The following is a 15491-nucleotide window of genomic DNA, read 5'->3' as shown; positions in this document are numbered from 1 at the left end:
GTCATGTCATTGGCTACGTGTTTAGCTGGCGCTATTAAAAATAGTCGGGGACACTGGTGGGCCTATCGACCCACTTCCAACACAAATCTGAGAACATCAAGGGAGAGCAGTCTGGTTGCTAGGAAACATGAAGACAGGCCGAGAATAATCAGCTTTCAAGACCTCCGCGTGGCGATGAAGCAGATCACAACTCAAAGTATTTACTACAAGCAGGATTGACTGCAGAGAGCGACCCGTTCGGTTCGTTGAGCGTCGGCAGGCTTCCTACCAAAATCGGCCAGCTTCAGCTCGCCCTTGTCGTTGATGAGAAGGTTCTGAGGCTTCAGGTCTCTGTGGAGGATTTTTCTCTTGTGGCAGTAGGAGAGACCGCGCAGCAGCTGGAACATGAAGATCTGCAGGAGGGAGGCGTGAAGAAAAGACGCTGCACAGGCTCAAAAGGAAATGCAGCCGTCCCGACGCATTCACTGACCTGCCTCACATATTCAACATAACTTTACAGCAACATCTTATAATGTCATTTATTTTATGTAATAAAGCAAAACACAGCAGCGCATAACCTTCAAGTGGAAGGAAAACAAATAGTCTCATTCAATAAAATAGAATATGTCTTGATTAAAATGTGTTGTGTCCAATTAAAATAGGAATCTTTTAGCAGTTTTTAAGCTTTTTTTTAATAAGCTCACATTTCTGTGTGTTCTTATTAATCTGATGTGTTATTATGAACTCAAATGTTGCGTTTTTATTGGCTGTAAGTGGAAAATCATCATTATTAATAAGAACAAAAGGCTTAAAAACATCAGTCTGCAATTAATCAGTGCATTGCCTTTCAGTTACTGAGTTAATGAAGTAGATCATCTCTCAAAGCAAATCTTTCTCTTTGTTTGTTTTGTCAGTGAAACTGTGTCTTCAGAAAATCAGTCTACTATGTAATATGTAAAACAGTCTAAAAATCCAAGAGGAAAAGTAAATATATGCATGCTCAAAGGCATTGTGACTGTTTTTCATAATTAGCATCAGGATTTCAGAAGAATGGACAAGTTTAGGATCCAGCAGGGCTTCATGACCAAACCAAGGCATGATAATTAAAGAGGCAAAACAAAGAATAACTGTCAGACTGTCAGGCAGCATATCGTATAAACGCAGCCTGAAAAATGACTTTAAGTATTACACATAAAAGGAGAAAAATCCTCAATTAAAATCTAAGAAATTAGTTTGTTTATTATAGGGGGAAAGAACAAAAACACAGTTTGCTCTGATCACCAAGTACAAGAGTTCAAGAGCATCCTGGGTGCATAACGTAGTATTAGCTCAGATTCTTCCCCCAGCAGCTGGTCGGCTACGATCAGCACTGCTCCCACCAAACTTAGTAAATGTTTGCATCCTGCTGATACTCGTTAATTTGTTTCTTGTGAAAGCTCCGTTGTATTTTTATGCAGATTTTTTCTTTTTTTTTTTGTATAACTTTACTCAATTGCATGTTTCTTTCAATCTCAGTATTGAAAGAAACATGCAAGTGCATTTCTTTTCCTTTGCTGTACACTTGCTCCTTACTATTTTCTTACTTGGTGTTCTCCTCGGTGTGAATCTGCCTGCCTGTCATTTTGCACGACAGGAACACAAAATCTTAACAAGTAAAGACAACTCCAATTGTGATGTCCATCTAAAACACAAGCTCACCAATATAAACACAAATTAATTCCTGAGTGGGAGTTTACAACAACAAAAAAATATATAGTTTTTTTTTAATAAATCCAGGACATTCATTTAGCTTCTTTACCAGTAATGTACAGCAAGCTCTCACCTTGACGTTGTGCATGCTCATGAGATTTCCACAGTTGTCCAAGTAATGTTTAAGGTCACTGTCCTGCAAGACAGAGTAACTCGCTATTGCATTGATCTTCCTTTGGGGTGAGTGACCTTTAGGAACTGTGCTGGTGGACTCACCAGATACTCGAACACCAGGGTGAGGCAGCGGTCTGTGTGGATGATGTCATGCAACGTGACGATGTTGGCATGTTTGAGGTTCTTCAGCAGAGACACTGAAAAAAAACAAAAAAACACATGAGGTGTACATGTGTTTCTGTTGAGGACAACAGAAAGCTCATTGTGAATTATTACATTAGATAATAATTCTCAATTAGAAGTTAAGATAAATTAAATCAGGTTGGGTTGGATAGTTGGATAGTTTCCCCAAAAGTAAATAAAATCATTTGAAAATAGATTTATATATTTTCTTGGGTTATTTTTGTCTGACATTAACATTTCTTTAAACTAAAAGTAAAAAATAAATAAATAATACACTGCCACTCACTGTACTTTTATATTGTAACCTTCCTAAAATAATGGCCTAAGTTATTTTTTGCCAGCGTTTTTATTCATTTATTTTCCCCAAAATTAGCTATGCCAATGATTTTAACATAAGTGATTTTGTTTGTAATGCTAAAATCATTTTGGTTATTAGTTAAGGAAGGTGATGATATTTAGATTTCCATTAAGAAAAATGTATTGCCTATGCTGCAATACATTTTTCTATGCTGCGATAATGATATCCATAAAACCGTCAGAATTCACAAGAAGAAGATCCAGTGCGGCTCAAGCAGCTCCACATTAAACATTCTAAATATTCTATCAAAATAACTTCCATTAAGCTTCATAGAAACAAAGACAAAGGAAGATAAATGTGGAAAATCCACAAAAATGACACCAGTGTTGTGCTTTCAATGCATCTTACATAATCTGAGCTTTAATATCAGACCACACAGTTTACAAATTTCTAGACATTCTTCTCTTTGGAGTGATTTTATTATGCCAATGGTGAGACCCAAAATGATGTTACCTGTAGTAATTTTAGGAAAGAAACCGAGGATTCTGTTAAAAATAATTCAACTTTATAATTCATATCAATTCACTCAGAGGTGAATCAGTCAAACCAGGAAAACTGGAACATTCTTCTGTGAGACACTGATGTGTGTTCTCTAACATTTGGATGGAAGAAGAGGAATGAGGGAACAGAATCGTGTTCTCGCAATAGAGCTGTGATCATTCAACAATGATGACACTATGCAACCCATTGTGTTCAAAGTCAGAATAACTTTATAGAGAGACAAAGCCGCCCAAAAATATAAGCTGCACTCCTGCAGCAGAGCCTGATCTCTACAGAGCCTTCTTATGATCCACATGGTTAGTTTTTTAATTGTCTGTGAACCGAAAGGATTTAATCCCAAAAAATTTTTATTTTGACAAAAGATTTGAGCCTAATTTTGCTGAGAATTTAAACAAAAAGTGAGACTCTGAGAGGGTCAATGATCCCGTCACCTTCTCTGATAGCAGTGCAAGGCGCTCCCTCGTCGTGCTCCAGACGGATCTCCTTCAGGGCCACCAGGTTCTCCGTTAGTTTGCTCCTTCCTTTAAAAACTGTAGCGTATGTCCCCTGAGAACAGAAGCACAGGAAGACATATCAGGCGACAACATGTAAAAGAAACAGAGCCGTTGTAGAAGCACGAGTTTTTGTAGTTCTGTTTCGCTCAGAATCACTTTTTATTTTTATTTTAGGGAATTAAGTGACGACTATTTCTGACTGAATCAGAACAGTTGAGTTTGAGTGACAACGCCTCCTCTGTTCCACTGAAGTCCAGCGTGTATTATCATAATAATAAAAAAAAAATCTATTGCATTTTGTTTATCTGAATCAATATATCAGATGTGAGAAAATGTGGGAACAAGGCCGTTCAGGCCACCATGAAAGAGTCAGATATGGGTCACATTGGCCTGATGTGTGAGCTACAGTCTTTTTCAACAATGTTCCAGATCCATTCAGTTTAATTCTATGTTTTGGACAATATAAAAGAAGGCTTTGCTGCAGTTTATTTTTACATGTTTAAACAAGGTGGTCAACCTATTGTTTTAGTCATTTGCAGTTTCTTTATCATGTATGTTCCATTGGCTGCTGATTGCAGACTGAACACATAAAAACACATTACGTGTTTGACCAAGCTTGTGAAGCTGTTGGTGTGTTTAGGTCAGCTGTGACTTTTTTCAAGCAGATTTGTTGTCAGTTGAGTAGCACAGCATAAATATCACATTAAATGTGAAAAACAATGTCAAATGGTTTTATCACAGCAACCCACCATTGTGACAGGGAGTTGACTTTTAGTTGCTCACAAACAAAACCTTAAACGCTGCACTGAACTCAACAGAACCTTTGAGTCGTGTGGATAACCAGCTGTGACATACCTCACCTAGTTTGCCAAGCTTCACATACGTTTCCAGTTTCCCAAATCCTATATCAGACTGAAGGCAGAGAAAAGCATTAGACAGATTATTTTCACATCACTTGATTCTGTCCTCTGGATCAGGAAAGAAATGTTTTCACCAATCTTACACTCCACAAATGACTTGTTTACTCTGTCCAACAAAAAATACTTAATTGGCAACAGGATTGAGAGGAAAATAACGATTCCTTCAGTCTGAATTGCAACCCGACATGCAGGTGGAGCAACACACAGGACTGAACGACACAACATGGTGTGTAAAACAAACCGGCGGTTACTGACCAGTGAGGCGCGTCGGGACATGCGGCTGAGCGGTCTGCAGAGGGGGGAGTTTTCACTTTCCTGCTGCAGCTTTTTGAGAAACTCTGGAGGCAGGCGGATGTCCATGGGCAGAGACATCCGCTTACTGACGTCCTGAAGAGGTCGACAGAGAAACGAATCAGACGGTGCTGTTTGTCTTCTTCAGGCATTTTATTGTTTGTCAATTTTTTAATTGATTGTCAAGTAGATATTCAAAAGTTGGTGGGTTCAGAACTGTGACTGAGGATCAATGCAAGCCAATTATTGAAGGAAGGAAATCTAAAAGGTTTGAGCCATACAGTCAGCAGTTCAGAAGGCAGTTATTCCTACCGCTATAAAAACAAAAAAAAAAAAGTTACAAAAATACCTTTCAAAGACATTTTTTCAAAATGTTCTGGCATTTTAGCAAAAATAACAAATTTTGGCCATTTCACCTGACCTAAAACAGGACAAGTTTTAGGTCAGGTGATTTAACTGCAAACAGTGAGAGAGAAAAATGCGTCTTTTTATTTGGTGTATGTAAACATTTGGTTTCCACTGTGTCTGATTTAGGCTCCTCCCCTATGACAGGCAGCAGTTTGTGCACCAAAAGCCACAATTGGTGACATTTGATGCCAAAACAGTGTTTCCATTGCAGTTGTGCAAAATTGCAACACAGACAAAAAACATCAGCTCACCCAAGAGCAAAAGTGTCTTCTCAAAAAAAAAAAAAAAAAAAACTAAGTTAAGTTACAAAAACTAGTTGTTTTTGTAAAAAATTGTTGCATCGCCATTAGGTGAATTCATTCTCGTACATCCAATTTTTTGCCCAATGTCATGGTCAATGGCAAGGTAGCTATATTGAAATGACAAAGTCAATTCGCTTCATGGAAAAACTATTCACACTTCCTAAAATTTCAAAATTGAGTTTTGTCAACATGAGCAGATCAGCGGCAAAGATCTGCTCACATTTCTAATGGGAAGGCAGCCGCTGAGCCAGCACGGTCCAAACAGAGCTGTTCATGTTCATCAGCATCAAATTGTGTTCTAATTTTCTAAACATAATGAAATAACAACAAATACCTCAAAAAGGTAAGGAAACTAAGAAAACAGATATTAGCAATGCTCTGCAGCAGCATTGTCAAATCCAATAATGATCTTCAGACCAAAGGAAAAGGAAAAGATCTCCAAGATTCTTACAAAAATGTAGTTAATTGTTTTTCACCGCATTAGCTGCTGACCTGTTGTAAACCCCTCATTAGAAAATCCACTCCTCACGTTTATAGCAAGTAGCTGTACAGGTCTGTGGAAGTTAATTCCACAGACCTGAACATCAGCTCAGATGTTGTCATGCTGTTATTTCTGTCCTCATTACATCCGTCTAAGTATTCGCTTCACTCTGGCATACAGTATTCTCACTGGTCTGTCTGGTGCAGGCTAGATGGCATCTGAGAAAAAAAAGGAGTCAGGTTGACTCATGCTCCTTCAAATGGGACTTTTTTTTTTCTTTCTTTTTTTACCTGCGACGGTAGGGCTGTAAACAGTCTGCGAAAGAAGACTGTTTACCATGGAAAGGTTAAAAAGTTGTGGAGGTGAATCAGAGTCGGTCTCAAGGGAGAGGAAGGCATCAACGTGGGCACACTCTGAATAACCTGGTATCTGTTTGAGGCAGTTATATTATGAAACATAAAGTCATGTCGTCCAGAATAAAAAGATACCTCCTGTGAAGAATAACCAGCTGGTTTCTTTAACCAAACCAACTCTATAGGAGAATGTTTGACTGAAGCTTCCTGGCTTCTGCTCATGTTTTGCTAACCAAAGCATTTAGAGTCCTTCTGATTTTTCCTGCTTGCAGCTGGAGCAGTGAGGTGAGTCTGTTCCACACCACGGTGAACAGAAGTCACTGTAACTCCCCGCTCTGCAGCATCAACCCTACTCACTACTACTCACTTCCATGGAAAAGCGTCTGTGCTGGGCCTGGCTGTGGTAGTGCAGGTGGGATGGAGAGTGAGCTCCTGGTGTGGTGGCCTCAGGGCTCACTGGGCTGGCATCGTGAGATGGAGGACCGAGCCGGTCCGGAGTCAGCCCTGGAAGAACAGGACGGAATCAGCATCTAAAGATCATTCAGCTCATCCACACCGAGCTGAATATCCGGGAATACATTTTGACGCAATTTGGCCTTTCATTCACACGTAAACTGTTTAATACCACTCAAAACAGTTGATAGCAAAACCTCTGGGCAAAGTGGAGATTTGAAAAGTCTCTACTTTTTTTTTTTGCTTTTGCGTGTGGACATTGGAAACGAAAGTTACGAATGGTACTACGGTTCTATGAATCCCGGATGACCGCCAGAGGCAGTGCATGAAGCACTGAATGATCACTCTTGCGCATGCACAGGTCGTGTATCTTATACCAACATGGTCATGTGTGACCCCCAGTGAGTCTGAATAGTCATGTGACAATGACAGCTCAGTCCAAGAACAAGTCTGTTTGAAAATGAATCTTCATGTCCGGCTGGGCCGACTGCCACCGTTCCTGCTTGTGAGTTCTGGTTACGGGTCTCTACAGTAGCTTCATGCACTGCAAGCCTCTGGAGGATCCTCCTCCACCGGGAGGTTCCAGAGAAACCAGCAGCTTCAAATAACTGTTTGCTGCTTTGTAAAGACATTTTAACAGCTGCTCTCTTAATCCCATGAATTTGTCTAAGAGAAACTTTCCTCGTTAATTTTTATTTGTACAAACCCATCTTTGTTCTGAATCGGCCACAAATCTCTTCACAGTATGATGATAATGCTTCAGTTTTCATTAAATATTTAATGTTTTCATATCTTGTCATATGTGTGGACTATGACAAGATTTTTTTCTCTTTTCTCTTTCCATATTGCTTGAAACCTGTGGCCTGCTTAATAATGTGGAACATCCTTCTTTAGTAGATTTCCTTTGACTGAGATCAGACAAACTAATTAACCAGCTCCATGAAATTACAGTGATTCAAAGAACCCTAACACACAATCTATTCATTTAATAGCACAACAAAAGATGTCATATTTATGACGCTTTAATCCAATTTTCATAATAGTTTGGAACACGGTGTATTCAGTTTCTCACTTCATTTGCTGCATAAGCTGAAGACAGGCTAGCCTCCTCTGGTCCACGTGAATTATTAAACCCAGCTTCAGATGCTGTGCGTCGGCCCCCGGCAGCCATGTGGTGAAAAACTCTGTGATCCAGCCTGACATGATGATTAGATCAAAACCTAATCGCTTTGTATCTGGACTTTCATCACATTCACCAACCTCAATATTGCTCTGTGTGTTTACACGTTTTTGCGCTCGCAAACATGATGCTAGAAAACAAAACAAGGCAAAGGCTTTTCATCACAGTCATCAGTTTTTATAAGGTGTTTGTGTTCAAAGCAGGTTTTCTATGAACTTCTGTTCTTCTTCCTGACTTTAATCATGACGAATCAGCAGACTCTATTGGATTTGTTGTGATAAGGCAACGTAAAAAATTGCAAGCAAAAGCATTGATGTTCGAAATATTTTACTCATAAAAATCTGCAAAATGTTGCAGATTTGTAGAGAGAATATTTTTCCCTCCTGAACCAACATTCCTGTAAATCGCAGCTGGTTGTATGTATTCAGGGTGTACAGGTTAGCTTAAGCTTACAGCATAAAAGTATAAGAATTTTGGATTTTTTTCTCAGATTAATGGTCTTATACTGTCACAGCATATCAATAATTTTAACAAATGTAAGTCATGCACATATTTATTTATTTTTTTAAAAAGTTAACAGCACCTTTAAAGTTTTCAGAATTTGTTTTTAAAAATAATTTAAAAAAATTTAAAATTTCCTTCCTTTTCATGGCTAATCACTACTTTTTGTTAGTCTGTTCCATAAAATCCTATTAAGACATCATCATGTCACGATGTGGGCCTTTTCCAACTAAACGGAGCCTTTCTTCAGTTTGACATGGAGCATCGATAACGCTGTTTACCCTTCAGCTAAACTGTTTGATGTGCAAAAGCGGATCATAAGCATAAACTGGCTTTCAAGAAAAGTCTGTGCCTGTTCATTTCACACACTAGACATGAGGGAGCCGGCTCACGATGAAGAAGATTCCAGTGAAGCTCAGTGTTGTTCAGCTGCACTGTGAGAATGCTGTGACCCCCCACTGTGCTGAACAGAAAGCACTTTGATCCTCCATGTTGTGCCTCGGACAGCGGTCAGTGTTTGTACCTGGCTCGCTTTTAAAAGCTTCACTCTGGGAAGTTTCTTTTTTTTTTTCAATGGCAGCATTAACAGCAGCACCATGTATGGTGGACATGTCAGAGCCCCTTGGTGTGCAGCGCACAATCCCTGTTTCCATGGGGATAACGGCAAACAAAGAGCAGGAGCCACCTTCCCAATGTCGAGGCGCTGAGACACACACCGCTCCTGCTCAACTTGTGATGTGCTTAACCCTGATCACACACACACACACACACACTTTGTAACTACAAAGCCAAACACGGTCCAGTATAAAAAAACAAGTGAAGAAGAAGAAGAACTGAAGGCTTTCAGTTGTGAGAAATGTCTGAATGAATCTAACAAGACATTTCAGAAGAAGCTCAGAGGCGCTGTGGTGCAGCCTGGCTGTGTGTTGTGTTGATTATCAGTCTAAATAGGCTGAGAGGATGAAATGACAAACTCTTTTCTGGTCATTTGAATTTCACAGCTGCAGTGCTCCTTTGATCCTTCGGATGCTAATTAGGGCGGCTAAAGGTGAGGCAAATGTGAGCCCCGTCGGGAGAGATGGACGGATGTCTGCTGGACACCTGGTTATGAAAAGGACAATCCATTATGCTGCGCAACATGATGTCGGAGCCTGTGTCGCTGAAATTGCTCTTACACTGAGAGGAGAAAAGCAAGATCAGACTGAGGGAAAAAATACCTATGAAGACTTCAGATTTATTTGAAGCAGTTTTCAACACGATCCTAAAAGGGACAGAATTATGTAAAATTCACTTTTTTGAGCTTTACAATATGCTATAACATCACATCCTCCTGAAAAACAGGAGTCTTGGAGTCTTGCCTGGAGTCCCTCATGCATGTTTGAGAAATACTTGAATCTCCATGGCAACCCAGTCAGCTGTGCAAAATGCCTGGCAGGATCTAGCCCCGCCCTCAAGACGCAGCTCATCCTCAAAACGGCAGTTTCCAAGCTTTTGAGCTTCCACCTCACAAAGCAGCCCTCCCCCCTGCAGCACCCCAACTCTGCTCCTTCAGACTAGCCAGCTACAAGTAGCAAACACCTGGTATAATTCCACATCAGCTGAGCTCATTATAAAAGCTACTTCTCAGTGCAGTGCTGGTTGTTACAGGGTGAACTGTGTTGTGATAACTTCCTGAAGGTGGAGTTTCAGAAAAAGCAGGAGTTTTTAAAGAGACAGAGCCCCAATTTCAAGGCATTAAACTTCAAAGTCAAGTTTTTTCTAAGTAATATTTGATATGTACAGGATTTATACAACTAATGGTAACATAGTTTCTCGATTGTGCTATAAAATGGCACTATGTGCATGAGAAATACTTAATATTTCCCCTTTAAGAACACAAACAAAGCGAACAGGCCGTCAGTATTTGCAGAAGTTCAGGGCCACACCTAAAATACTTGAGTCCTCACCAATGAATCTCGGGTTAATGTAGATCCTCCCCCTCAGCAGAACAAGGCAAGAATTTGCAATTTGCAGGATAGTAAGCATGGCCACCGACACTAGGTTGTTTCCACCAGCACAAACGCAGCAAACTGGCAATCTGAGCATGAATGTGTTACAACCGGTTGTTTTCTTCTCTCCGTTTCATTCTACTGAACACGGCTAAGACGTCCTTTAAGTGTTTTCTTTATTTTATGTTTCCATAATAAGAGATAAATTGTAATATTACAAGTTAAGTATTTTGTTATTGCAAATATAATTGCAAGGAAGAGTCAGAAAACCTGTAATCATTAAGGACCAGCAGCAGTAGCATAACAATCATCACCTGGTGAAGGACATGCCAACCATATGCACTGATGTAATTTCATACTTTGGAGTCTTTGCAGTTACACTGTCCAGTTATTAACATAATTTGTTTTTGCATAATCTATTACTTGCTCCAGGATTGATCTGATTTACAATCAAACTTGTGGATCTGCTGTGCTGTACTGGTGGCACTGGTCACAGTGTGGAAACTCCACTGTCTCTGTGAGGTTCTGACCCAGAAAATGGAAATGACTGGCATTGTTGGACAGTGAAGCATTTACTCACGGCTTCAGCCAGGAATCAACTAGTGGTACTTTGATTTTAGGGACCTTAACATCCTCTATACTGAATCTGTTTTTATCATGTCTGAGATTGGTTTTGTTTTGTTGTTGTGTTTGGGAGCTTGTGTGATGTGAGGGATCAGCTGCAGGTCAAATACAAGTTCAATTCATACATCAACTCAACACACAACTACACATGCACATGCACATGGTGTGTGTATGCATTAGAGACAGTTTCTGTGTGACCTTAAAACTTTTTTCTGGTTAAATGGTTTTAAAATTCACGAGTCAGAAATGACCCATAAGACAATCATTGTACCCTAGAGGTCTACATAAACAAAAACAAAGTGTCACTTTTTCTAATGATAGGGTCAATTTAGGAAAAGTCATAAAAGTTCAAGTTGGAAAAAGATCGTTTAGGGTTATTTTTTTCTATAGCTAAACATGCTAGTGGGTCACCTTTGACCCACAAGACAACACAACGAGCTAGTAGGATAAAGTAGAGTGTTTGTCTGCTAAATGGGCAGATTCTTTCACTTATAACATGAGGAAAATATCTTGTTACATGTTAAATAATATGCCAATATGATTAGTATTTTATTTTTGTAAATATTAAGGAATGATTTACTCAAAACAAGCTTCTGCATATTTTTGAAATGTTATTTGTAAGTTAATTTTGTCTTATTTCAAGTGTTCTAAGACAATTGCACTAAAACTAAACAAGAGATTTAGTTTTTTTTTTTTTTTAAGTGTCCTACTCATTTGTTACACGAAAAAGGAAATCGGGAATCAAAAATGAAATACGTTTCATTGTTTCATTGCTTATTGTTATTATGACAACAATCAGCCTCATTTCAGTCACAACAAGATTTACAGTGGTGCTCAAGACTCACAATGTCTTGTAGAAAGAATGGAGGAATGCCTTTTCTAAATTAGCATGATTCCATTAAGTGAATTTATTTCTGTAATTTCGAGTTGCGCAATTTTTTGGTCAATTGAAGAGCAGCTACTAGTCTTCAGGATACAGACAAATAATATGGTTTTAGTGAATGAATGTACCTAATCAGCAGGCCTGGTGATTGTTGTGCAGACAGGCCGCTTTGTCGCAGGGTTGCTTTTCATTTGAAAGTAAAACAGGTAATCCCAGGTCTGAACAGGGTCATTATAATACACTTCTGCATAACGTAGTACCGTAAACACAAATCAATTTCAAATATAGTGCGATTGGTTCCCATGTGACACTTGTTCTTGTACTGTACCAGAATAATGATAAAAAAAACAATTTTTTGTTATAAAATAAAACTTTTTGTTTAAAGCCTTTCAGAATGACAGCAATTTTCCAGCTCTTCTGTGGAACATCTTTGAGATAGTCACAAAATATAGAGATTATGACATAATGACGACTAGAAACCTTTGCCAGGGTTGGAGTTCTTACCCTGGGTGTGCCTGATGTTGAGCTGGTTGATCTGTTCAGTGAACTCATTCTCTTCGATGGTCTCAGTGCGTGGGACTGACAACGAGAACCGTCTCTTAAAGTTCTTCATCTTGTTCATGGTGTAGAAAAGCAGACTCTGGAAGACAGAACGAATGAGGTTAACTTCAGCAGAGTGACCAAAACGACTAATGGAAACCATGAAGCTTATTGCTCTTATATAATAAACAGGCTTTGAAAAAGTCTACAAATCAGGTGATTAAAGAGATACATCCTCAATTCACTGCTTGTGTGTCTACATGACACACTGCAGAGCGCCTCGAACGGACGGCTGCGACAGATCTTCACGAGATGCTTCATCAAACACAGTTGTGTGTGTGTGTGTGTGTGTGTGTGTGTGTGTGTGTGTGGTGTGTGTCATTGGCTAATGAGGCAGAAAGCAGCAGGAAAGCTACAAATCAATATCCTGTCTTCCACGGTTTGCTCCACAATCACAGGCAGCCTGACTGGTCGGCTGGCTGTTGCTCTGCTGTTATGTTTACAACTGGCTTTTCATCCTCCTCGCCTTTTCCGCTCTGCTTGCTGGTACGGGGACCGGAGTCGCGGGATGTCCATGGTTCATCAAATCATCCAACTTGGGATTATAAATTAGTGAGCGAGAGTGTGTGTTTGCTCATTATCGCAAAAATAAACCCCTCAGAGACGTGTTGGGTTGAATCTGTTACTATCGACATCAGGATATTATTGTCACGCAAAGCACTTTGCTTTTGTTGCACATGTTGCACGAATGTCTCTGAATGCAGGAGGCGACACTAAAAAATGTTACTACATGAACATATGCAGAAATACTTTAGCTACTCCAGTGCTACCGCTAAAGTTCACATATCAGGTCTTGATGATTGATTTTTTTTACTGAAATTATTATTATTATTTTTTTTATGTGTGGACATCTTTCAGTTCATACTGAATTTTTGTCACATTGAACAGAAATGATGGGGGCGGGACAGAGCACGGACCAAAACAAACATGGACGTCCTGCTGTTACTTCATCCAGTCTCATGTCTGGATTGCAGACATGTATGTGATCATGACAGGTTGTGGAGGCTTCTCATGTTACATCATGGACTCTTACTGGCTCCGTTTGCATCCACTGAAATACATTTAAATGCATTAGCAAAGAATAACATGATAATAACTGTTCCCTCATTATCTCGGAACTAATTTACTCTGAAAAACAAATGACTATCTTTTTCTTTACAATAAGCCTCAGAAATAGTTTACTGGTGAATGTAGATTGTGTTTCTTCATAATCTGTATTCTTTAAAATCCTTAAAATGGACACTGTCACTGAGAAATGTACAATGGCATATTATTCTGAGTAGAAAAAAATTGCCAAAAATCTTTGAAGTTTTTCAGACAAAAACAAGGACATTTCTGAACTCCAACAGTCAAATGTTTTCTAGAAAAAAAAACTCAATTTTGAGATTTATTTCAGAAATTTTCTCGAAAAAACATGGACATTTTAGAGTTTCAGATGTGTAAAATTTCCAACTCGTCAATGTGAATTTGATTATAAAGCACTTTGAACTGCACCAATGCACTGTACTGTATTCTTAAAACCACAAACCAAAACTTGTCTGTTAAATTTATTGTGTTAAACAGAAGCTATTCCACCAATCAGGAGCAGTGACAGCAAATGGCTGGCCTCCTCTGCTTTTCAGTCTGGGTCCGGAAACATAGTGTGATATAAATTTCATACATACATTTCTATTTTTTTTTTCTGGAAAATTGCTGAAATCAATCTAAAAATTTCTTCTATCTTTGATGGTCACAATAAATGTATATTGATCGTCATCGACTCATTTGGTGATTTGACCTATTTTATTAAGATTATAATAAAACACAAGACACAGATTTGGGGCAAACACAAGTGTTTTTCATGAACTTGCTGCAATAAAAAACAATGTAACAGCTGCTTAACAGGATAACTGAGTCTGTCACTGTAAACTAACTAACTAAATATTGCTATTTTTCTTTCATTAGCTAATATTCAGCTTCATTCCTATTTATGTTTGAGCTACATTTCTATACTTAAGCATATATTTTTAAATTCCAGAAATATTTTTTTCACCTGAATAGATCAAAATTAACCTGGACTTCAGGGTGGATTAAACAGATTGTCTCTATATGTGGATCGATACACCCAGCCCTAGTTTTTTAATGTTCAGCTACAGCAGCAGGTCAGTTTCTCGTTTTCTTTCCCTGCGTCAAAAATGATCTGCTGCTTTCACAGCAGCGTCACAGCACAGATACAAGCTGACATGTTTAGTTTGGGCTGTGAATCATATGGAAATATATGCTGATTTCCCTCTAAAACTCGTATCATGCGTCTTTGGATGGGGAGGAAATTAAACATCAGTGATTGTTGGAGCAGATCTTCCTTTTTATGTAGATTAACATAAAAGCTGCAGCAAACACAGCTACAGTTTTAAATGCAACCAAAGATCATAACAAACTTCTCACCTCATGATGCCTGCTCAAACTGAACCACCCATTCATGTTACTATTATTAATAATAGTAAAGTGACTCAAGAAAGCAAACTCCACACTCCCCCAATTTAAAACAGATTTCATCAACAAACTTTATGTAGTCAGATATCCAAACTTTTGTCTCTTAACTTACTTATCTGCAGTTTATCCTTTATCTACCAGTTCATCTTCATTGCTGCGGTCAGAACCACGAAGGTTTCTTGTTGCGGCTGACAGTGTTTATGTGAATGAGTTGAGACGGAGACGCCGGTCCGGTGCTCCATTCATCTTCCAGACAACAAGCAGCCTCTGTGTGCGATACGGCGGAAGGATCTGGATTGTTTGAGACGCTCCAAAATCTGGTTTTGATTTCTGAGGCGCTCTTCACCCAGACCAGGTTCATTTTTGCAATTTAGACCACAACGCTTTTTATCAAAGCATACATCCACGAACACACACACAACTTTATTTTAATTGTGCTTGTGGTTGCTATGGTCCCCACTCCCCTTTTGTTTTAAAGATCCTCTTTGATCTCTGTTTGTCAAACGCCCCCATCCACTCATCCAGGTTTTAATGAATCCCTCGGAGAGGTATTAACCGCCTGAGCAAGAAGAAGGTCAGCCCCTGCGTTTAATTCACAGGAGCTAATCAATAGGACTCCTTATAGGAAATGTCCTAAAGATTAATGTGGAAACTGGC

At 39.1% G+C, this 15491-nt stretch overlaps 1 protein-coding gene across 2 annotated transcripts in view; it reads right to left on the bottom strand.

The window, feature by feature from the left end:
• cdk18 (cyclin dependent kinase 18) overlaps positions 1 to 15491 on the bottom strand; it is a 37639-nt gene that overhangs the window by 10260 nt on the left and 11888 nt on the right. For both annotated transcript variants that reach the window (XR_008605324.1, XM_055025403.1), the window contains exons 2-9: positions 12267 to 12402; positions 6501 to 6637; positions 4554 to 4685; positions 4234 to 4290; positions 3316 to 3430; positions 1945 to 2039; positions 1802 to 1864; positions 269 to 392 (exon numbers count right to left, since the gene is read on the bottom strand). Coding sequence is in view for 1 of the 2 variants with exons in the window: in XM_055025403.1 (XP_054881378.1) it covers positions 269 to 392; positions 1802 to 1864; positions 1945 to 2039; positions 3316 to 3430; positions 4234 to 4290; positions 4554 to 4685; positions 6501 to 6637; positions 12267 to 12384 (841 nt within the window). In the remaining variant the exon portion in view is untranslated. The remainder of the gene's footprint in view (positions 1 to 268; positions 393 to 1801; positions 1865 to 1944; positions 2040 to 3315; positions 3431 to 4233; positions 4291 to 4553; positions 4686 to 6500; positions 6638 to 12266; positions 12403 to 15491) is intronic.

This window comes from Poeciliopsis prolifica, unplaced genomic scaffold, assembly GCF_027474105.1.
Source record: "Poeciliopsis prolifica strain line A6 unplaced genomic scaffold, Auburn_PproV2 SCAFFOLD003, whole genome shotgun sequence".
NCBI lineage: Eukaryota > Metazoa > Chordata > Actinopteri > Cyprinodontiformes > Poeciliidae > Poeciliopsis > Poeciliopsis prolifica.
The sequence above is the reverse complement of the archived record's forward strand: the minus strand, read 5'-3'. Positions and strand labels throughout refer to the sequence as shown.